We start from the raw sequence: 24,653 nt of genomic DNA, 5'->3' as shown, positions 1-24,653 counted from the left end.
GCCCACACTGATTAATATTAAACATAAAAAAGCAAGAATCTAGTTTTCCACATTGTTTCCTATTTGGGTCACAAACTCCACTCTGGGAGTCCAGTTACCAGGCATCCCTGAGCCTGGTGTGTCATTGATCACTTATAAAGGAGAAACCACTATCAAGACTTAGTGTTTGAAAAGCTCCCAAATGTAGCCCCACTTGTGAAGCCCAAGTGCTTGTTAGCACACATCTTGGTTACTATTAATTGCATAGTACATTCTTACCTCCATGTAGTACAATGGTTCTGTCTGTCCCATCAGGTCTCATGGATTCAATTATATTTTCTTTAGAATCACTCCAATAGATCCTATCATTGTTCAAATAATCAATAGAGAGACCAGTTGGCCAGCCAAGGTCTTCAGAGACCAGCGTTTGTCTCTGTTGTCCATCCATCCAGGCACATTCAATCTTTGGTTGCCTTCCCCAGTCAGTCCAATACATGAGCCTGAAAGGACAGAATGAGAAATGGATACAGTTCAGAATTTGGTCACTGTGATTATCCTTTGGAGTTTCATGGAAAAGGTCAGTAATGGAAAAAAAAAACTGTTCAGCAACTTATGTTTTGCAGATGTGATTGGGAAGGTCACAGAAAGCTAACTGAACAATAAATACCAAAAGAACATCCATCAGTCACAATAAAGCTGTAGCATCCATGTCACTTCAGGGAGTTATGCTGCTGTAATCCAACTGAGAGAAGCACATATCACAATATTTCATGATCTACCATTTAATCCAAGTTGCAGCAAGCCCAGCTATTGAATCTACAAGTGCATTTACATTGCTTTCCCCCATGGAGGAGGTTATGACTGTCCTGCTTGGAGCTGGTGAAGAGACATTCCCATCTATTTCCTTGTTTCAGTAGTAACAGAGAGATTTGCTGGGCACATAATAATGTAGAAAAGAGATTTTTATTTGAACCATCTGGCCTTGTCACCAACACAGGTATCCATGTTAAATCTAATCCTAAAATGCTTTCCCATGCTCACAAATTTTGCAATGTTAGTAAAAGGAAGTTCCAGAAAACAGTCCTTTAGTCTTTCCTGAAAAATTTACCACTGTGGGTTTTTTTGGTTTCAAATAGCATTGGAAATAATTCTGGTAAGTCCTGCAATACTCACCCATGTTTTGGATTGACAGCAATAGCTGCTGGTTGATCCAGGTGAGAAAAAATAAGCCATTTTCTATACCGTCCATCTAATTTTGCCACCTCTATGCGATTAGTCCCTGCATCAGTCCAGTAAAGATGCCTGAATTACATAAAACACAAAACATTCCAAAAGTAAATAGTTTACACTTGGAAGAGGAATAAAAAAAATTAAGAAGAAACACTCTAGTAAACTTGAAGAAAATTAATATAATGAACCTGTATTGATTACTGAACGTGTATAGAATATACAGACCCTAAATATAGGTAAGTTTAGCAAATGTCTATGATCTGTTGGTTCACTTGTTTTTTTCCTGTGAAAAAGTTTCTGCAGCTACCTCTGGTCCCTGTCAAATAATCTTCACTGAAGGGCTACTGAAAACTTTCACTGTTACTTTTAAGCAGCAGAAGTGGCTAATAAGCATCTTTAAAGACTCTGTTTTTCAGGAGAAGATGAGGTTCATTATAAGTAAAAATTCATTTACCATGTAATTTATGCAGCAGGCTCTGGAGATATCCAGCTTATTAGTTCACAGCTCCTCTCTAGACTTTTGTCTTCTGACAGAGATACTAATGAATAAATTGTTCCCACATCAGATGAAAATGCTTTTAGTCCTAATAAACAGGGTGCTCAGTCTACTCTTCCTTGAATTTTGTTTATCTTTATCATCATGCCTTTATAATTTTTTGACCTTAGATTATAAACAGACTCATTATTATGCACTCACTAATCACACAGTGCCTTCTGCTTGAATAAATTATCTCCTGGCTGGCCTGGGAATGTGAAAAAATACTGTAATTTCTATTTGGCAGATGAGCAGCAAGACTAAGTGTCTCAAACCATGTGTAGCATTTTATCTAATGTGCAGATAACAAAATGTAGTTTTTAAAAATACATTTCAACATTGTTCTGAAATCAGTGCAGCACTATGTTTGAAGTGCTGAAGTTGCTCACCAAGATGAAGCTGAAGCCTCACCAGGATGGTTGTGATATACATCCTGGATGCTTGCTCTCATGACCACGTCAATTTTCGAATAGAATTCAGACACTCCCTCTTGCCTTCAGAGACATTTTATTTTCTAGGTGCCTCCAGTTTATGAAGCAAACAGCAAAATAACCTGAGGGCTAGCCCAGATCCTAAAATATCTATTTCTAAACTGCTGGAAGGAAAGATATAATTTTTCACTCTTTCTCATAATTTTGTATCCAAAATCTGGCAATAGCATTCAGAAGGTTGACTAATTTCTGTAATTTCTGTCCATTCAGCTTTGAACAGAATCCTGACTACATTTCATAGTGTTCATCTACAACCATCAGGTTCCTCTCAACATTATACCACATGAGCTACAGCTATGCCTGTCCACCACGTCCTTTAACAGTTATATTGCAAGATGAAATGACACTATAAACATCAAACTCCCATGAGTCAGGCCCAACTTTGTCCCAGCTCTTCTCCAAGGCAGTAAACATAAGGAGTGATCTCATGATTTCTATGATTAAGTTTTAAAAATTACCATGTTTTAGGCTAAAAGAATCCACAGTCAGTAAAAGAGAGAAAGACCTCTGAAACACAGTTACGAAAACCTAACCATTTTCTGAGAAAATGCATCTATTCATCAAACTTCAGAGCTACTTCTGTTCAGGGACTGCTCATATAGCACAGGGTTGGTAAGGAACAACATAAAAGATAAAATTCCATTGTGGGTTGGGGAGCTTTCCTTTCCACAGCAAAGAAAGCTTGTTCCCTGAAGCATACCTGAGTCATTGAAGAAGAATCCATCTGACATGGAGGCTCATATATTATCACTTTACTGATGCACAACTGATCTGCCAGTTGCACAGAATATGTGATGCAGTCAGCCACATGCACATCTATTAACCTGCTGTCTGGGCAAGGACAGCTTACTACATTGTTCTGAACTACCTTCAGACTAGACATATTCAGACACAATTCATAAGGAAGAAAAAAGTGGATTTTGCACAGCCTGATCTAATTCACAAACTGACACATTGAAGGTACAGCATTTTTCTAGTTTTTCAGTATACTTACCTTCCAACCCAGTCAACAGCTAACCCATCAGGATTAACTATATATTTGAGATTCAAGTCAACTTCCTTCATGGGATTGTTCCTACTGCTGTCAAATGTGGGGAGATAAGCACGTTTGATGGCTCCAAACTCAGAACCTTGTCCCAGAATGCTGAAGTACACAATACCTTAAAAAAAGATGAGAAATGCCAAGTTAATTGCAAATTTGTCAAAAATTCTAATTTTTCTGAGGCTCTTATGTGAAGTTACCAGCCCCATTTATTTATGAGTAAGGTTGTGTTAGTGTGTAAATTCTAAAGTCATCTATCATATGAAAGATACACATCTAAAGTCATCTTGAGCTAGATTATGAAGAAATATATATCAAATTTTTCAAGAGCAGAGGATCTTAGCTCTGAAACCTTTATACATGACTTTGAGAGTAATTTAGACTCTCATAACCCTAAGGAGCAAGTATGGCCCAGAACAGAGGCCCTGTGGAAATAGCAAAAATGGAACCTGAGGAAGAAGCAGAAATATAAGTTAATACAGGGATGTATTGGTCATTCCTGCTTAGCTTAAGTTCTTGCAAGACTTGGGCCAGGTTTGGGAACTGAAGAGGCTTCTATTGCAGCATAATCCTAAAGAGCCACAATTCTACAGCTAAATTCACACTAAAATGAAAGGAAAACCAGATCAAAATCCAGCTAAACAGAATTAAAGCATTAAAAGAAACCACAGTTTCTTTTAATGGAGAATGAGTAGAGGGGAGGGGCACATTCAACAGAGACCTGGCCAGTTGACCTAATTTGATTTTGCTTTCTAGTGTAAATTAAACACCCATGCTGCAGAAATGCATCTTTTTAAACCAACCATTGCATGGCTGAGTATCAGCATACTCACTCAAGCCTATCCCTTCAGGGTCCCAGTCATAATCCAGAGCTTGGATACGCTCCTGGTTATCAATATAGTCAGAGTACTGCTCTGATGAGATATTGTACCTTCGAATCCGCACATTATCTGGCAGCAGTAACAATGGAGGATTACCTGGGAAACAATAATGAATTTATTTTCATGCATTTCTCATTTTAGAAAAAACAAATGAAAGTAACTTCTAATTAAAACTAAATGGTATTTTCACATGTTGTATCTGTACAAGAATCAGAGGGAATCTAGGGCCTCTTCTAAAGCTTCAGAGCTATTCAAATTTCATGGCTTTCCAAAATTCATAAAAATTGAAATGTTTACCACTGAGGGTAGTATTATCCCTTTCACCATAGACCTTGCACAGAGGTCTTATAATTCCTTAAAAATTCTTGAACATTACATTGTTGGCATATCACCACATCTCAAAAACAGAATGCCACTATACAATGCGGTTCCACTTTCCCCCTTGAAGTACAGCAAACAATTTTGAAAATACAAATAAATTGCCAATCCCTTAACCCATGACATGTCCAAGTTCTACCTTAAAGTTTGTGAATTCTAATGTCCCTATATTCAGATTAATGTTCTTATGGCCACAGTTTAATTTTGGGTAAGCCTGATAACATCCCATCAGGCCCTCATTTATGAGGGCGGTGATATTGTACGACAAAGCAGGTGAGAGTTCTATTCTATAGAAATAGAACTTAGTCACAACAAATTTCTTTGTTACCAGCTACAATTATGTTATCTTCTATCAATTAGCCTTCAACAGTTTGTGTGTCTAGATGCTTCCTGAACAAAGCCTGTGAAGAAGGGTATCAAAGAACTGGATTTCTGACACAGGCACAAAAAGGCAGCCAGGCAGAAACTGAAGTGTAAATGTCCTTTGCGTTTTCAGCCTAACACTCAGCAGTAAATATTTGCTGAACTAGGCCCCTGGATGGGTAACCTGGAGACATTTTCTTGTAGTGTTTTTCATATTACAAATAATTTTTAGGCTTCAAAACCTCCAGTAGCATGTAGGTTTGGTCACAGGCATTCTGTTCTGAAGATTTTACCATTTGACTAGGCATACCATATTTCTATCATTTAGCTCTTAAAGCTGCTAAAATGTAACTACTTTTCTAGATAGAGTACTGCTTTTGGTTTTTATATAACACCGCTCCATTGTCACTTTTTTCTATTTTCTTCACTTCTTTATTTTTATTATTAATGATCTATTACTATTATTTTCTGAGTCAACTCTGCCTATTCAAGGACTGCCACACATGGTAGTCACTGCACTGAGGTATGATAAAAAGTCAATGACTGATCTGAAACACTGGCCAAAATCCTTCTGTTTGTGTGCATCAGTCCATGAACAATGAATGGCAACCTGTCATCAAACTGCCTTTGATTTATGCCAGTTTAATGCAACTTTTTTCTGATGCATTATTTTGCTGAAAAAAAATCTAAACTTCAGGAACAGGCAACATTAATTTCCTTCTGATGATAGGTTTTTGTTTGCAGAAAATTTCAGGAGAAATGAAGGCAGGCATACAAAACAAGGTATCGTTTCTAATGTTTACAATCGAAAACAGAGATGAGCATTTTCATTCCTAATTATGGAATAGGTGGAATACACAGATAGTATTATCTTACAGAATAAGGTTTGGCTTTCATTATCCTCTTCTTATCAAAGAGAGGATTACATTCATTAAGTTGCTATATTGCATTTGCTCTTTACAGGTTGCCGTCAATCTCGCTATTAGTTAACATACCATCAGCTGCACACTGTTTCCCTTGTTGATCACCCACAGACTTGAAGCCATCTGCACAGAAACATTCATAGCTTCCTTTGGAATTCTTGCAGTCCTGTGTGCATGTTCCAAAGATCTCACACTCATTGATATCTAGATATAAGAAGAGAAAAGATTCCTAAAACTTGATTTCTTTCTTTAGTCTTTAGGAGTCTCAGGGGTGACCTCATCACTCTATACAATTCCCTGAAGGGAGGCTGTAGAGAGGTGGGGGCCAGTCTCTTTTACGCTGCCTGCAGTGAGAGGAGCTGAGGAAATAGCCTTAAGATGAGACAGGGGAAATTCAGATTAGATATTAGAAAAAAAACTTTCACTCTTAGGGTGGTCAGGCATCAGAGTAGGTTGCCCAGGGAGGTGGCACATTTTATCTCACCACATTTTATCTGCATAAAATTCAGGGCAAAAATATGGCACAACACACCTTTACTGTAGGTCTGTTTGAGAACAGACAGAAGAAGAGTATAACCTGCAGTAAGTTTGTTTTCAATAAGGAAAAAAGAAAACAATCACATTTCTATCCCTCAGATTGCCAAGATATGACAAAACCTATGTGCTGTAAAACAAAAACATCTACAGCCACAAAAAGCTTAAAAGAAGTCTTAACCGTGGAGCCAATTTTTTGTTGAATGAGGCATACATTGTTAGAAAACATGATTCAGCAGCAGAACATTTTAGGAAGCATCTGATAAATGTATAAAAATCCTGTTAGAATATGAAAATGAGTGATCACATTAGAATGATGAAGTGATAGGTCACTGAACACTTATCAGCGAGACAACATTTATAAGATTAAAAATACCTTCACAGGAGTTGCGATTAGTTTCACTGGCCTTGTACCCTGGCCTACAGGAACAGATAAAGCCTCCTTCATTCAGATTGGTACAGTTATGTTCACAGATGTTTTCTGCACAAGTTCGCTCTGTTCCAGGATCTGAAAGAAAGAAAAAGAAAGAAAGAAAGCAAATGATACAATTATAACCAAAAAGTGAAGTGATAAGGGGGATGCATAATCATTTTGATTATTAAAAATTAAAATAGTTTTCAAATAGATGAAGTTAGTTTGCTTTCCTTTCTTTTCTAATTAAAATTAGGAGACAATGGTAACCACTGGTTAAGAGAGCTGTCAGTTAGTGAAGACGGTCAGGAAAAGAGCCATAATCATTAAAGCACACCTTCCTTAACAGAAGTTACATTCTAAATTACCACCAATCTGTAGCAACTGCAGAATTTAAGAGATTTTAATCTAATGCCTAACTTTGCCAACAGGTCTCATTTTTATCCAGTGCTTTCTTAACAGCTGAAGAAGAAATATTCTCAATTGATATCATGCATAACACAGGCCCTACATTATTAACATCTGGAATCTAGAGAGAAGATGATATTTAGTTCATGCCAAACCAAATCTAAAGCCTACTGCAGAGTCCGTACAGGTCATTGTAAAGAATGCACTGCCCTTTAAAACATTTCTATAATGGAAAAGCCAAATCAGGGATAATAGTCAGTCTGTAACAGATAATTAAAATTATACATGTCTGAAAGTACATATAGAATTCTATTGGTTCATATATATTCTATATATGCATAAAATACTTGAGTACAAATGCAAATCTGTTATATAAGCAGAAAAGATAAATAGTAAGCTTATTGGAAGATCATAAGGAAAAGATACAGATGTATGGCAAAAACTTTACATTAAGCTGATTATCTCCTTTTTACATACACATTCCATTGATGATTAAATTAAGTTTAAGCAGCTCAATTTCATATACATGTAGAAGCATAAATTCATTGTACACATACACACACAAATATTCCACTTTCATTATAGCAGGTATTTGGTGTTGGAAAGGTTCCAAATGTTACCATCTGATCTGTATTCACATTTATCCCCAAAGAGCCAAATACAGACACCAGAAGGTGTCTGTTTCACACTGCTTCATTGCCTTTTTATACTTCAATATTTTCATCGAGTCATTGCATTGGGCTATATTACCTAAAGATCACTAGGATGGCAATTCAAACAGAGAAATCAGCTGCTTCAAAATGGACTACACTACAGGCTTCCAAGTTATTTGTGTTTTGGAGGTTTGCTGGATTGCAAATCACCAGTGTAGCATTTGGCACACTTTCACTTGATGCCATCACAGCCTGACAAATTGAAATTACAAGTGTATGCTCATGTTACCACTCTGCAGCTGTCTATATATTGACATAAAAAGTTAGGGGTTTTTTTTGGGCTTTTTTGAGATTCATAGAATACCTCTAATCTCAAAGTTCAACTCAAAGATTTTACATTTAAATGGATGCTAGTAAATATATAATAAGTAGATCATAAAAGGTGTATGGAGGATTTGAGAGGGCCAACAGGCAAAGGACTATTGGTGCTTAGAAAATTCTGTGATCATGTCTGTAAAAAGGAAAATAGAAGTATCTCAATATACTTTTGTTTTTAACAGGGCTAGAGCAACATAATCAGTTCAGAGTCTGCCCATGAATAACTCCACAGGTTGGTCTATTGCAATTACAGTTGAAATAGATGGATGTTCTTACCTCTGTAACACAAACTATTTCAAAACAAGATCAAATCCTTTTGTATTTGTGATGCATAAATACTCTAAGCCTAAAAAAGATTGTGTTCAGAGCACTGAATTTCATGGAATGATGGAATCATTCAAGCTGGAAAACGTCTTTAAGATCATCAGGTTGTACTATAAACTAAACACCACCAAGACCCACTAAGCATGTTTCTAAGTAGCACTTCTATATGTTTTTGGAAGACATGTACAAAAAAATGAAAACAGAAGATAACTAAAACAAAATAAATTAAAATAATGAAAGAATTAAAACAGTAAGTATCACCCTTGCTAACTAAATAATCCTAGAACAGGCTTATTAAAAAACAATAAGGAAATTCACACAGGCTACTTAAAAAACAATACTTCTTAGTATGGTATTCAAGAAAAAACATTCATTGCTTTCAGTTTCAGAAATATCTATTTCAACAGCATTGTAATTTTGTATTTTATTGATATTATTACTTACTGCAGCCTATTTCATCAAAATGGTCTCCACAGTCATCATAATTGTCACAGACATAATGTAGGGGAATGCAATTTCCATTGCTGCACTTGAATTCTTCAGCTTTACAAGGTCTTGGTGTTGGCTCTCTACCTACAATCAAGACGAGAAATATTCCTCTGTCACAGTTTAAACTATGAAATACCAACAGACAACCCTATTCCCCATTGCTAATGGGGAAGCTGATGCCATCTAGTAAAACAGTGGCAAGACTACTTTGGAAGTCTGTGTAAAATTAAAACCATAACCAGGATGTAACATCCTGATTTCTAGTCACATCTCCATGAACTGAAAGAAGTCCTGCTGTTTTATAAAAAAGACAGAAGGAAAATTCTTCGTGTTAATAGTTGACTAAACTTTCCTTTTAATTGTGCAAACTTAATAATATCCTTTAATTATACATTTAATACACCTAGTGCAGATTTCAAGAAATTATAGAGATATTAGTAAACTATTAACATTTAGAATACTGTACAATAAAGCCAGCAAATAAAATCATTAAGCAACCAAAAATATGATTACACTTTAAAATGTACAGCACAGTCAGCGAGAACTATGTAAGATATCTGAGGGCAAAAACCTACTGAATATTAACAGAGCTGCTGCAGGGTCTGGGCCTAAATATCAAGACTGTTAATATGTGCTTAACAGTGCCACAACTTCAGGAAGTATTACCATTTGTTTATTTTAAAAGTCCCAGCTAGCCATCCCATCCCAATTTTACGATACAGCCAAACTCTTTCCTCTTCCTCCTTTTAGGTAGAGATCATAATAAGATGAGCAAATATGTAGCTAGTGCTTATAATAAAATCTAGTATTGTTTTGAAAATCATGCTCTTTACTTTTCAGACAAATGTTTGCCCATTTTTGCTACTTGTACAGAGAGCTATAAATATGTAGTTCTAATAACCATAGTTAAAATTATTTCACAGTGAGCTCTTGCTGTCATTATCTAAGGTTAACTTTGACATCCCTTTGGTATTATTAAATATCAAGCACATCAAAATTACTGTATTTGATGGTCAATTTTTGTAAACGTACAGTGCTCCTCTTTCTCGTCACTTCCATCTCCACAGTCATCCTCCTGGTTGCACAGCTCATGACTGTATACACAGCGATTGTTTTCACACCGGAAACGGAATGGAGATTCACAAGCAATATCCACTAAAAGCACAGGGGTCGATCAGTCACACTTTGATACTTAGGCCATTGGGTCACAAATTATTCATATCACTTTTCTCTTGGAATATTTTATATGTTTTGTATATTTCAAAAGGTGAGGAGGCATTCAGACAAAAAAGTATTTTCTGCATATTTTGGTGACTGTATGTTAGGACATTACACATTTTTTTTATCAGAACACAGTACCTCACCTTTGGCCACAGACAAGTTCTCTAATAACATATAAAACTGAGGTTTCTGTTTGTTTATGAAGAAAATTGACTGGAAATCCAACATGTTATTCAAGTACATAACTGACAAAACCAATTTAAGTAGCACCTCCAACACCTAATTATTAGACCTCAAGTCAGGACTTCTCAGTCGTATTTACAAAGATGTCCTGACAACACTAACAGCTTTGAAAGTTCAGCACCTGTGACAATATGCATTATCTGAATTAATCTTTTATTTTAAACTGACGTTCTTATTTTTAATAACCAACTTGAAAAATGTGAAATAGTGACCTTATCTCTCTGATATGCTTCTCTCTACTTTCATAACCACATATACAAACATCTGCAAAGCAGTGAGAAATACTGTCACAGAATGAAGTGAACTTGCATGTAAAGCAAAATTCTTAGAATTCATCCCAAATAATTTCAATTTATTTTCTAATTGATCTATTATATGTAGAGATTAAGCATATTGTTCATTTTAATATAATTCCTCTCCCTTACAGCAAAGGTGAAGTTCTTCATCAGAGTCATCTCCACAATCATTATCCCCATCACATTTCCAGTATGGCTGAATACAGACATGGTTTTTGCATTCAAACAGCATGGGTGGACAGTATGTACCATTAGGATACCGTGTTGCTGAAAAAAAAGAAAATTATGACATTTTCAGTTACAATAAAAATTTTATATTTTCATGAAAAATATTCGGTCCAACCCCATATTATTTTTAAAAACACTTATCTCCATAATAGGAGATACTGTATGAGGTGCTTCAAAGATGTACAGCAACAACAGGCTGCAAGGACTGAAGACTTCTTCACTGCTACAAGTAATTAATTCAGGTTTAAATGAAGAGTGAAACAATTTATGTTAGACAAGCTTTTGAAAATAAACAAATTAATTTAACAAATGCTACCTGAATTTGTTATTGACAAATCTAGTTCAATAAAAAAGATAATTAACCTCACTGGCACCAAACAGGAATGATTGAAGAAGCACATAAGATATGTAATCTCAAAAGGAGTCATGTTGATACAGCAAAAAACCCCCATTCATATTCTGAAAAACTGTGAAAGGAACTTAACTAAACCAAAGAAAAACCAAAAATATTATTCTACCACCCTACATAAATAAACCACACCCTTGCCCTTCAACGGCTTCTCATATGTTTTATCCTCCATTTAAGAACAGCCAATTGTTTTATAACTGAGGTTCTGAAAGACAACTGCTGCTATGTATGTCGCAGGATGTGGTAACCATCAGAAAAATAAAGATAGTACTGTGCAGATGCCCTTTCTTACTTAAAGCACAGGTGTTAAAATTAAATACATGGCAAGATGTGCAGAATTGCCCTGATACCAACATGAAGAGAAAATAATTCTCCCAAGTACTGATGCCTAAGACCATGGAAACATGTAAGTCAGAACCAACACAATCACCCAAAAAGCCGATGTCAGTCAATGCAGATAGAGCACAGAGGAAATATTTTCAATCCAATTGGGAACAATACTTTCTGGGTAAACAGCTGCAGCTGTAGATCCAGGCAAGCTACAGAGATTTGTTTCACAGTAGATCAATATACCAAAGGAAAACAGAAATGGAAAAGCATATTATTTCCTTAGGTTCACTGATACTTTAGGACACTTTACACTACTTTGAGTATTATAGAAAACAATCTCATTACAAACCTTGTTAGCATTTGGTACAACTGAAACAGTTTGGTTCTTGCAGTGCTTATGGGATAATGAAAAATTTTAATTCAATCGCATGTGTATCTTCTCCTGGACTTGGTAAACACATGCATTTCCTACCCTTAAGAATGTGTTTACAATCAGTATAAGAGATGGCAACCCATTATTATATTAAAAAACTGATTCAAAATATTATGCTTATCCTGAATTTTTACTAAAATCACTGAGCATTGCAGAATTCTATGTCTCTGAGGTGTCATCTCACTTAAAAATAGGGAAAAGTGCAAATCTTTCTGAAAGTGAGCACAATGAGCACCAATTGCAAAACTTATAACTCACGACAAGTTGCTTCATCAGAGAAATCAAGGCAGTCTGCATTTCCATCGCATCTGAAGCGCTCTGCAACACAGTGTCCACTATCACACTGGAAATAACCTGGATGGCAGGTTCTCAGCTCTGAAAAGATTCAGAAGTAACTGTTGAAATGTCTTCTTGTTCAAAGACAGAGAAATTTTTTATGTTTTGAGAAAAACATCTAAAAATGCTAAAAACTTCTAAAAACACTGGAAAATCCCAGACTACTAAAACTGTGGTATTCTCTACTTTTGGTAGAGTGACTAACGTGACAGGGTGAACATTACTTATTTAAAGATGCTTCCAATAAAAGACTATTTTGCAGAATAATTTATCACATTAGAAACAACAGTGTGAACAAGTAAGAGGTAGCATTCAGGTAATACACACCACAGTCACGTTCATCTGAATTGTCTTCACAGTCGTCATCGTGGTCGCAGATCCACCGGGAAGGAATGCAGCGCAGATTGTCACAACGGTATTCACTTTCTGTGCACTCACGAGGACCTTCATTAAAAATCAATGTAGAAATAAGAAAAGTTTCCCAGATATACAGTTAAACCTCCACATCTGTCTCATTGAACCAGACAAAAGTAATGTGGGCAGAGGTAAAATCTTAAATAATTAAATGATGTTGAAAAATCATTACCCCCAAGTACTCTGTAAATATGGTAGATATTCCATGTCCCTCTTGACACAGAAAAAAGGAAAATCACTGCAGACTTTGTTTCAACACAGAATTATACAGAAGTTTTTAATTCAAGTAAGAGAAAAAAATTCCACTATTATTGTTTAAGAGACTATACATTTACACACAGGATAAAATTCAAATGTCACTTCTCAGTGGAAAACAGGAATTGGTGTTATTGTGATGACTGGATGGATTAGTGTTTTTATGTAACCAGAATGCATCCTTGTGATATCAGTGTGGTATTACAACAAATAAGAGAGAGACTACCTTATAAAACAAAGAAGGGTTGCATTTGAGAGCTGCCTTGTTCTCATAAAAAATAGAAGGATATTTAAGTCAAAAGTGAGACCATATAATTATGAACAAAACAAGAACTCACTGCAGTTATGCTCATCAGAGTTATCTCCACAGTCATTATCTCCATCACACTTCCACCGCAGTGGGATACATCGATGATTGTCACAGCGGAAATCTCCAGAAGGACTGCAAGTCATCTCCTCTGAAGTGTAGATAGTTCACCAACAAAACAGCACACATTAGCATAGTCTTTGCCAGGTACAGTATTAATGAGGGCTTTCAGAAAATCTGGGTGTTTGCAAACTGAAGAAATATTCTAGGCACAAAGTTACGTTGAAATGACCTTCTCCAAACTTACCACAGCCTTGCTCATCACTGTTGTCTCTACAGTCATCATTGCCATTGCACACTGCCCACGATGGTACACAACGGTAGTTGGTTCTACAGCTGAATTGTGTGTGATTGTCACATCGATAAGCAGGTCCCACTGAAAGAGGCAGTTGTCAAAATTAATTGTGTTACTTAGCCATTAACTGTCCTCCTTGCATTTCTTCCTCTCCTAACCTTTTATGACTTACAGTCAATTATTTTAAACTAAAAAGAGCTATCTGGTAATTTTAGTGTTGTAAAAGAGAAAACATTAAATGTATCTGATTTTACTATCTTTTCCAATCTATGCTGCTTGTATTCTGCATATGCTACAAATCCATCACAAGATCAAATCACACCCATTGTGTTTTCCCCTAAACTATTCAGAGCTGGTGACACAGGCAATAGCCCCAAATGTGGAAGCCAGAGGAGGCAGCTTGTCCTCAGGTGTTACAAGTTTTTGAAGATGCCCATTTGTTCAGAGAGACATGCTACACCATATAGGAAAATCCTAGCATCGAGAAAGTCAGAGTGAGATGCTGCCAGTTTCTGATAATCTGGCTGGCATAAATAGGCTTTCTCTTCTTCAAGAATAAGTAACTAGTAGGTATAAGAATAAGTAACTAGTAAATTATCACAGAGTCTCTATGTTTTCTAACGCTCTTTACTAGATGAATGCAATTAGCTTGCAGAAAATACTCCTTTCCAATAAACTTTCAATCTCAGAAAAATTAAATTATGTGGTTCAACCTGCTTTTAGTGCACTTTAATGTAGGCATTTTACTACAGCTGTATGCTTACTGCATTCGTGGAATGGCTCGTCAGAGTTATCACCACAATCATCATCCACATCACACTTCCAGGACTGTGGGATACAGCGGCCATTGTCACATTTAAATTGGCCTGGGGGACAGGTTCTACTGGCACAGTGAGCACTGTCTTCATCCGAGTTGTCACCACAGTCATCCTCTCTATCGCACTGCCAGGCTTCTGGAATACATCGTTTGTTGGCACACTGCCACTGATGAGTTTCACACTGGTGATTAGCTGAAAGAATACAGATCAACTGTTAGGATACTGAAACTTACAGAAATTATCTGCTGCTGTTATATCAATTGAGCCCTTATGCTTACATCAACAGTTAAAAACAAAGCCAGAAAGAAATTTAAAATGTCACATATACTTGCCCAGTTAAAGCAGTTAAGGTACACATTTCTACCATCACATGTCACATTTTCCCCAGGTTTTTTCAGCCAAGCTCACTAAGGCTCTACAGTTTTCTAGGAGCAAGACATATACTACCTTCTTCTAAAGCAGAGGGAAGTAAACCCAGCATTCAACGTGATTTGAGGCAGGGTCTCCCACTCCACAGAGGGGCTAAGAGGCATTTTGCCTCTGGCCATGCTATCAGCTTAAGTGTGTATTGCCTGATGAGCCTGTTTCTCTACGAATGAACATGACAAAAAACATAGGAGAAGACCATGCTAATATCAGCTGCACAACCTACAAAAATATAGCCTCTATTCTCAAAGGGCAAACCACTGAAAGGTGGCATCAGCAGTGCTGGCAAACTGGGGTAGCTCTGAAAACAGAAGTCAAAATTTATCTCTGCTTCCAGAATTTCTTGCCATACTCCACTCTACTAATTTCTTTTACATACACTGCCAAATTGTTCAAGAGAAAACAGCATATTACAATTTCCATTGACATTCTAGACCAAAGGATTTTGTTATTATGCACGAGATAACAAGTAAAAGGAATTACATAGACCTAAACTGATTTTTATTGTACCCAGTATGTTATGCTGTACCCTGTGGCAAGCACATTTCTCTCTCTCTCAGGATTTTTTATTGAGGTGCACAGAGAGAAATGTGCTTGCCACAGTACCCAGCATTACACAGCTGCTATACTTCTACTTTTAAATTCCCTTGTGGCACACTTAAAATCTTACCTATTTGAAAGTCAGTTAAAATTGACATTTCATTTAATTCTGTCATTCTTAGAACCACACTGGAATGGAAAGCAATGACACTATCAGTTATATAATCAAACTGCTTTCCCCTTGTTTTATATTACTTGCTTGCAACTGCCAGAACTACATTATTTACAAAAAGAGAAGGAAGGATATGCTTTTCAAATTAGACATAAGTATGTGGAATAGCATAGATTTTTAAGGAGCTAACATTATTCCACAAGCATAATTCTGCTACATTTCTATAAGACAGCTATCACAAACCGCTCTCCAAAACAAATCTTCCCACATGAACTGGATTTTGTGCAATGCAGAGGGATGTAATAATTTTATCCCATCACACAAAGTAGAAAAGAGGGAAAATTAGACTGACCTGGGCATTAGGAAGCCCTAGATTCTTTATAATCACCATGCCTTTACTCAGAGCAAAACAAAGTGAGTCTTGTTTCTAATATTTTATACCTCAGATGGTAATTTACCTCAGTGCAAATCTGTCTTGGAGGCATAGAAACTGTTTATGTTTTGATATAGTACATTTTTTCTCTCCTTTACCCTGCTTGCACAGAGGTGAATTGCTCCAGCAGGTGCAAGATTATGGAAGACTGCATCTGTCTATCTCACCTTTTTATCTTTGAAAAAGGGATAGTGATTATGAAATTTATATGCTGATTACATGTTTTATACTGGCAAAACAGCTTAATTTGTTTGTTGGAACATACCACAAAGTACAGGATCTTCGTCTGATCGGTCATGGCAATCCGGCTGGGTATTGCATAAGAAATGCGAACTTGTGCAGTTCCCATCGTTACACTGGAACTGCCCCACAGGACAGTACCGGTGCGGACACGTTGGGGGCTCATCAGAGCCATCTCGACAGTCCCTCTGTCCGTCACATTTCCACCAGATGGGAATACACCTACAAAGAGAAAACAGTATGTTCTTTGTTGAGGATATGGCTTTACAGATGTACAACCATCCTTTTGCAGCACAAAAGACAGCCTTGTCTTAGTGATATTTCTTGAAACATCCAAAACATCTTGAATTTTATGTCTTCTATTTCGTATGTCAAATGCTAATAAAATATACCAGAATAGTGTCACCAGAAACAGATGATAAACAGATGATATCGGTGGACCTCTAGAAGGAAGTTGACAGAAAATAATAAAGATTTAATTTTTATGTTTATTTGTGGCAATCCTCTCTGATATTTTTTAGATCAATCATTTAATGAGGTAATATTTCAATTATTCACCCAAACTGTAGCAGAAAAAATTTCACTATGGACTATCATTATAACACTGCTTCAAAAGGCAACCCAATAAGCACACCTGCCTCATAGGCTCCAGGGTGACACATCAGTACAAGAGCTCTTATATCACCATTCCTCTCCCTCCACTGTTGTCTCAGTCAAAGGGGCTAGAAATGTGCCCTCACGTCAGCTAAGTGGCTTTCCTGGGCCACTGGAAGACAGTATATATTTGGAAGAAACAGATACGTTGTAAAAGATGTTTAAAAAAAAATAAAATAAAATTCCAGGTTTGAGGATTCAACAAGAAATGATTTCTGGAGGTACATGCTTCTAACAACCCAAACTTTGCTACATCCGCAATGCCTATAACAGAAGGAAAAGTAAAAAAGTACTACTTAAGGAACCAGCCAAAATGAAAGCCTGTCTTCCTGTATTTTCCTGGTTTTCTCTCTGTAAGCATGTCACAAATTCATAATGAGAACAGAAGGAAGCCCTAATTTCCTGCCCTTTTGAACAGACTAAACTGTAAAATATATCCTTAAAAACACATGGAAAAAGCGATGGTGAGCAGTGGACTTACCTCTCAGTGTCCGCACAGAGAAACTGGGTGCTAGAGCACATTGGAAGGCAGTGGGCTGTATTGCCAAACTGTATGACCATGAAGTTATCAGGACATTCACAGGAAAACCCCTGACCACCAGCTTTTATTAGGCAAAGATGGGAACAACCACCATTATTTGTGCCACAGGGATTATTAACTGGTAAAATAGAAGAAAAATATTACCATACTTCATAAATTCCAGAACACAAAGGTTTCAATCTATGGTAGATTCCTCTAATACTGTTTTGAAACATTAAATGTAAGAGGTTGAGAACCAAACCTAGATAAGTAGGCATTTCATGAGAGAAATATATGTCATTTCATGTACACAAAATCTATGCTATCAAGCCATGATGTTTTAGAAACTAATTTAAAATTATGCAATAGCAATTATTGCTTTTCAAAGAAAGGGCAATTTATAAATGTAAACTAGATGCCTACACTTACTCTGTGCATTTTATTCCACTCAGTAAAGGCAAAAGTTGAGTGCACTCAGAGTCCTTTACACAGGACTAGTCCCGAAATAACACCTGACCCTCTAAATGCAAATCTAATTCTGTTTTCTCACCAAATGGCTGTCTGTATGGATGGTAAACATGGATGTCAAATGGTCTGTGCGTGGTATTCACAAGAACAGTCCTTTCTGATCCATCATATTTATTTCCTTTTTCAACTGTCCTTGTGTTCCAATCGGTCCAATATATTGTGTCTTCAAAAATTGTTATTGCAAATGGATGAGGTAGAGTCCCATCGTATACTGTGTGACGATGATGTCCATCCAGGTCAGAGTACCTCCACAAAGAAAAATTTGTGCAAAACATTCAGATAAATGCTAAAACTTCTTTCCATCTTTTCTCTTTACATATTATGTATGCTTATGGTCCTTCATTATTGGTGACCAGAAACATGCAATGTAGAATTGCAGCTTCTTTATGCCCTAAAGACAGATCACCATCCTTAGCAAATTCATTTTAGTATATGGAGGAAAGTAAAACAGGCTATTTCAGGGAAATAAATGGAATAGAGTAACATCCACCGAAATGTATACTCCTCCAGAAGCACATTAGCTAGAACAATGAAATTTTGCACATGTATTGCCTTAATAGTGAGTTATTTTTGTCACAAAAGAGACTAGCTTGCCTAGATGATTCAGACTGCTAATTATGAAACATTGAAGACAACAATAGGCTTCCCATATTCTTAATTTTACGTCTTTCTGATTTAGTCTCCTTTGCTGAATTATCTTTGACAAAAATTTACATTTTTCTATCACCTTTCCCATATATGGGGAAATTATGAAATACAAGAGAGCAGAGAGAAACACACACATAATTAAGTTACGTTTTTGAAAAGACATCTCTAATACTTTATCATAGAAAAGGCTGCCAGAAAAATTAATGTAGAGAAGAAATAGAAGTAAATACAAATATAAATCTAAATGTGCAGGTAAATATGAATACAAATATGAACATTAACATAAATACAAGTTATTAGTTTCAAAATATTTCAGTATTATGAGTTTTAAAATAATTTAAATAGCCAGATAACTATTATTTATTTTTACTGCTATTTAGATGGGAATTTTCTAGTACTAAAAGCAATGTATAGATTTTTCTTGATTAACAAAAGAATCCCAATTGCCAACAGAAAATTCCATATCATATTTATGGACATTCAGACACCTTCTAAAGGTTTGTATACAACTTATTAGCATTTATCTAGTTTAGTTATTGCTCAATTCTCATCTATAAGCAAAAACAAGAGAATCAAAAAATAGGGAATTTATAGTCAATTTTGCTTTGGTTCAGGTTGTATAACTGGACACAGAGAAGTTGCATATTTTAGTACAGTGTGTGAATCTTTTCACTGTAATTTTTGGACAATTTTCACTGAATGTAGCAACTCTGTTACTGTGTCATCTAATGATCCATATCATCTACTACTCCAGACATTTTGACTCCAGTTTTCTATAGAGTCAGTGGGCAGAAGTGTGTATTCTTTTTACAGCACCTATAAATTCTCCCACCACAATCTGACATGAGTGATCATTCAGTCGTTTTAGTATTTTCTGTTTACATACTCAATATAATTTAGATGGGCATCTGTCCAGTAGAGCTTGTCGTTGGTGTAATCTATGGTAAGTCCATTGGGCCACTCTAACTTTGTAGAGATGATTACAGTCTTTTCCTTGCCATCCATACCAGCTCGTCCAATATAGGCTCGATCTGCCCAGTCTGTCCAGTAAATCTGTCTGTTCAAATGAATACTTAGAGTTAGGATTGTTGAAGTAAATACTAGAAGCTGTGCCTCAAATATAGTATTTCCTGCCACAGAAGTAAAGCAGAGATTGAGGAAGAAGAAAGCTAATATATATTTTTAGTTTAACTGCTACAGCAGACAATTGTGCAATTACACTTTAATTCAGTGAGCCCCAACACCTACCAAACCATACACATTTCTATCAACTTTTAGCCTTGCAATTAAAACTTCCTAGTCCATATGGAACCAAATTCTACTTTCAATGGGAGCTGACAGCCATGCATATACACCCACAACAGGCAAGCTACTATTTCTCCTAAGCTGCAAATAAGTACTAACACCACAGAAATCTAAATGCAAGCAGCCCAAATTTACTTCAGATTTTCAGAATAGTGCAAGATTTTTTGCAAATTAAAGGAAAAGGACTCTTGGAAGGTCATACCCATATTTTGGATGAATAACAATTGCTCTGGGATACTGAAAGCAGAAAGTATTGTTGGCATCCACACACCGATCCACCAGTTTTTTCCGGAATCTTCCATCAAGTTCAGAGACATAGAGACAATCTCGGTAGGCATCGACCCAGTACAATTTTCTGAAACATTTTAGAGTTAATTTATTAAATATTATTTTTCCCCCTTATTTTGCTTCACAGCACCTTAATTTTGTTTTTTCTCCTAGAAGCAATGTATCCACTGCAAAGGAACACATACTTCATTGACATCTCTTCTACACTATGCTCCAGGCTGCTCTTTTCACTTCTGTTTTCCTTGTAACCACAATCAGTGGCGCCAAATTCAAACTTGCAGGTGCCCAGTTGAGTAATAATATGCCATTTGCCTACAAATTCCTAAACCTTTCTTCCCTTTCTTCTGGCCTAAACCTTTCTTCTGGCCAGGAGCAGGAAAACAGACATGCAGTGCAATGGACTGCAAGGGCTGTAAGGCATTGTAGAGAAACCTCAACTGTTCCATGCTGCCAACTCTGCTCTCTTCAAACAGGTAGAAAAGCCCTAAGTAGTTTGGCACTCTAATTTTAATTTCACCTCGAATTTTCTAACACTTCTATTACTTTGCCTGGGAATTACACACAGCTGTAAGCCAAGAAATCATACAAGCAGAAGTGATGATTTTTTAAAAAGCCTGCATCAAAGCAAAGCATTAAATTCAATTAGAACTACAGCAGGATACTTTGAAATTCTCTGCAGAGCTGGTCAGCTCCAGCATCCACAGTGTCATTCCAGAAATAGCCAAACAGATATCATTCTGCCTACATCACCCTAAATAGCACCATTCCCACCAGGGAGGAGGAGAAAACAGTCTTCTCCAACCTGCATATCATGGCACCCTTTAATCCTCTCTCTGCACAGAAAACAAGCAGGAAAATTCAACCATTGTACTGTTCTTCAGCCTGCCTGGAACACCTAAACAAGAACTGACTGGAAACATAACTAATGGTAGGTGAAATAATTCAAAAGCTGTATTAGAAATGAAGCTGTAGGACCAGTTCAGCTAAAATTTGCCTTTTTCTTCATCACCTCTACATGATTCATGAAGCATTTGGGGCTGCTAGCAACATTAATTATCATTAGGTTTAGAGACAAAGTGGCTTAAAAATAAAAACTATTATATGGACATATAAATACTCTCATATAAGTTCCAAAAGTGACTTTTTGAACAATTCTTATTGGTTTACAGTCTGATCCATGTTATTTAAACTATTCATACTTATACCACTTCACTTAGAAAGCAAGATGAAACACAGCAAGACCACTGTCAGAGAGGCCACCACATAATGACAGAGGCTCTGTGGCAGTAAATCAGACTACTTTTTGAAACACAAAATTTTTAGGCAACTAAAAATTTACCATAATGAAATGTAACTGGGAAACACATCACCCATATGCTGGCCTCCTGACAGAAAATTATTTGCATCACATTGTTTGAGTGTGTCAGTTAAAGGTGCGTTTTTCAAGAGCCAAAGACACATGTTCTTCACATTGGTACAGGAGCTAATTTTCATTAAGGCTTACTATTACTTATTTCACTAGTTAACTTTCTAGCTACCTGTTACAATATTTTATTTATGCAGAGCGAAACCTGCATGCCAATCCTGACAACTGTTAGCAAACAATTGATGGGAGAGCAAGTCTGACAGAACCTTAGTATACTACACATCACAGTAATTTAAGTGTTATGTATTAGATACTGATAAACAATTTAGAGCAGTTGTGTAACACTGCATCCACAATCCAAACTATTTCACTACTCATCAGGAATTTCATATGCAGTCGGGAAAAACCCCTAAGATAAACTCCTTCACACATCATTTCTTCAGTAGCTCAGAAAGACAAAAAATGTATTTTCTTACCTGCCAACCCAGTCAACAGCGATACCTTCCCCGTTGGGCACATCATCACTTATCACTGTCTCCTTATTTGTCCCATTTAGGAACATTCGTTCAATGACATTTCTCCCCACATCAATCCAGTATAACCTCTTTTCCACCCTGTCAAAGTCCAGTGCCACCACATTTCTCAGTCCTTGCAAAATGAGAGAGTAAGACTGGCCATCTGCTGTGAGATTTCTCAGATAGTAACGGTTGCTAAAAATAAGGTATGGGGAGATATTACTATTTTGCCGGCAACTTTTTCCATCAGGCTCCCGGATATAGCCTGGGGCACACTTACAGATGTAGGAGCCAGCTGTGTTCTCACAAATCTGGCTACATACTGATGGAGTTTCATTGCACTCATCAATATCATCACAAGTCCGTTTATCAGACATAAGTTTGTATCCAGGATGACAAGTACAGTAGAAACTTGTCTGTGTGTCTGTACAGTCATGATCACATCCACTGATTGAAGGGTCACTGCATTCATTTACACCTGGGGAAGGAAACGAGTTCTATTCAAGGAGCCAGCTAGCAGAGTAATAGTGCAGTCACTTTCCAATGCATTCTGTCTCTCTCTCCTTGCTACCCCCTGAAAATGCTGTGGATGTGGGCTGCTGTAATAAAGGAAAAAAGTAAAAAACATAATCTAATATAAAATTATTCTACCACCTCTGAAGTCTGTCACAAAACACCGAGTGCAAAGTATGGACTATGGCATATTTTTGAAATGCAAGGGCAATGCATAACAACGTATGAAATACATTTTGATTATATCATTAGCTCATCGACACAGTCAGTTAAAGCAGCACATGGTAAGTATGACTTAATTAAAGCAAAAAAATTTAAAAGTTACATTTCTTATTATTTTAATTTCTGAGGAACAGCCATGGAATAGATATGATTGGAATTAAGGAATTGTATTAAGAGTGTATTTTTTCAAAGGTGCCTAAGATTTTTGAATTAGACAGTACAAATAAATCTATACATACCACATCCTTTTTCATCACTGTTATCTAAGCAATCGTCCAACCGATTGCAGACTTTAACCAGCTCAATGCAGTTTCCATTGTCACATTTAAAATGATGGGGAGAACAGGTTGCTTCTGGTGTACTACAGAGATGTTCCAGCTCATCAGATTCATCTCCACAGTCATTATCCCCATCACAGATGTAGGCTTTGGAAATGCAGCGCCCATTCTGACAAGTAAACTGGTGCTGTTGACATGGTTCATAGATGCATCCTCTTTCATCACTGCTGTCTCCACAGTCATTCCGCCTATCACATCTGAAGAAAAATGAACACTCTCTTCAAATATAAGAAGACAATCACTGTCTTCAGAGCAGATGGATTTCTCCCAATTTCCAAAGAAGGTCGATATTTTTGGTTCCAATAGAAGAGACTTTCAGAAACTGGGGTCATATTGAATCTTGTGAGTCCTGCTAATATTCCCTGTGTGTATTATAGGCTAGACAGAATCACCCCAGGAGAGGTTACTAGTGATAATAAGAAGGATTAAGTGCTAATGGTGAACAACAGAAATATTGAGAGAAAATTCTAGAGCATTTTCAAGTCAAGGCTAATGCACAAATGCAGAGCAGATAAATAGTTTCATTAAAATTTGTAGATCTAATTACAACTAAATGGTGTGATAAAAAAGGTTGAATTAGCTCCTTCACAATAAGCAATTTTGGGAATTTCTACAGCTGCTTGGGTAGTTACAAACCTGTATGTGTTACGGATGCACAAGCCATTACTACAGGTAAACTCATTTTCTGTGCAAGATCTTCGTGTGCAGTTCTGGTGTTCATCAAGAGCATCACTGCAGTCAGCATCACCATCACAGACCCATGCCTGAGGAATGCACCTCCTGAGTGGGGGTCGATTGTTGGCACACGTGAACTCTGCTGCTGTGCAGTTGCGGTTTGCTGAAGGAAAAGCACATTCACTAACCAAGTTATTCTCTGTGTATGTGACACCCTCCTCCACCACCCACACAAACAGCCTGGATATCCACCCATAATCCACAATAGACCCATGTCCTCCTGCACATACAAAGACAGATACCACTGTATCTTCTCATTTACAAAACAGCACATTGTTCTTCATGGAGGCTGACTGGGAGCCAAAGCATTCCTTAGGCAATGCTGACATGCCCAGAAATCTGTATCCTAATCCTACTGGATTCTCAAATAAGCTTTTTCAGCCAGGTTTTCTGGGAGCTGAATAGCCTCTATTCTTTATTTTGTTCAAAGCATTCTGTGCTCCAGGGAGCAAGCAGAGGCAGAAATATTACAGTTAATAAGGGCAAGGACTCCAAGTATAACCAGCTGTTCTCACAAGAATCAAGAAGCAGGATCAGTCTTGGTG

The 24,653-nt window shown here is 36.8% G+C and overlaps 1 protein-coding gene across 1 annotated transcript in view; it reads right to left on the bottom strand.

Annotated features, from left to right (window-relative positions):
• The window catches only part of LRP2 (LDL receptor related protein 2), a 114,804-nt gene that overhangs the window by 11,241 nt on the left and 78,910 nt on the right, over positions 1 to 24,653 (bottom strand). Inside the window, exons 48-69 of the mRNA XM_053982835.1 lie at positions 24,010 to 24,211; positions 23,275 to 23,570; positions 22,262 to 22,778; positions 20,334 to 20,486; positions 19,713 to 19,883; positions 18,201 to 18,424; positions 17,612 to 17,789; positions 16,502 to 16,698; positions 14,612 to 14,857; positions 13,800 to 13,928; positions 13,524 to 13,643; positions 12,844 to 12,960; positions 12,439 to 12,555; positions 10,910 to 11,047; positions 10,053 to 10,175; positions 8,976 to 9,104; positions 6,733 to 6,864; positions 5,895 to 6,026; positions 4,111 to 4,254; positions 3,230 to 3,395; positions 1,153 to 1,281; positions 259 to 479 (exon numbers count right to left, since the gene is read on the bottom strand). Of these exons, the coding sequence (XP_053838810.1) occupies positions 259 to 479; positions 1,153 to 1,281; positions 3,230 to 3,395; positions 4,111 to 4,254; positions 5,895 to 6,026; positions 6,733 to 6,864; positions 8,976 to 9,104; positions 10,053 to 10,175; positions 10,910 to 11,047; positions 12,439 to 12,555; positions 12,844 to 12,960; positions 13,524 to 13,643; positions 13,800 to 13,928; positions 14,612 to 14,857; positions 16,502 to 16,698; positions 17,612 to 17,789; positions 18,201 to 18,424; positions 19,713 to 19,883; positions 20,334 to 20,486; positions 22,262 to 22,778; positions 23,275 to 23,570; positions 24,010 to 24,211 (3,981 nt within the window). The remainder of the gene's footprint in view (positions 1 to 258; positions 480 to 1,152; positions 1,282 to 3,229; positions 3,396 to 4,110; positions 4,255 to 5,894; positions 6,027 to 6,732; positions 6,865 to 8,975; positions 9,105 to 10,052; positions 10,176 to 10,909; positions 11,048 to 12,438; positions 12,556 to 12,843; positions 12,961 to 13,523; positions 13,644 to 13,799; positions 13,929 to 14,611; positions 14,858 to 16,501; positions 16,699 to 17,611; positions 17,790 to 18,200; positions 18,425 to 19,712; positions 19,884 to 20,333; positions 20,487 to 22,261; positions 22,779 to 23,274; positions 23,571 to 24,009; positions 24,212 to 24,653) is intronic.

Source organism: Vidua macroura, chromosome 7, assembly GCF_024509145.1.
Source record: "Vidua macroura isolate BioBank_ID:100142 chromosome 7, ASM2450914v1, whole genome shotgun sequence".
In the NCBI taxonomy this organism is placed as follows: domain Eukaryota; kingdom Metazoa; phylum Chordata; class Aves; order Passeriformes; family Viduidae; genus Vidua; species Vidua macroura.
The sequence above is the reverse complement of the archived record's forward strand: the minus strand, read 5'-3'. Positions and strand labels throughout refer to the sequence as shown.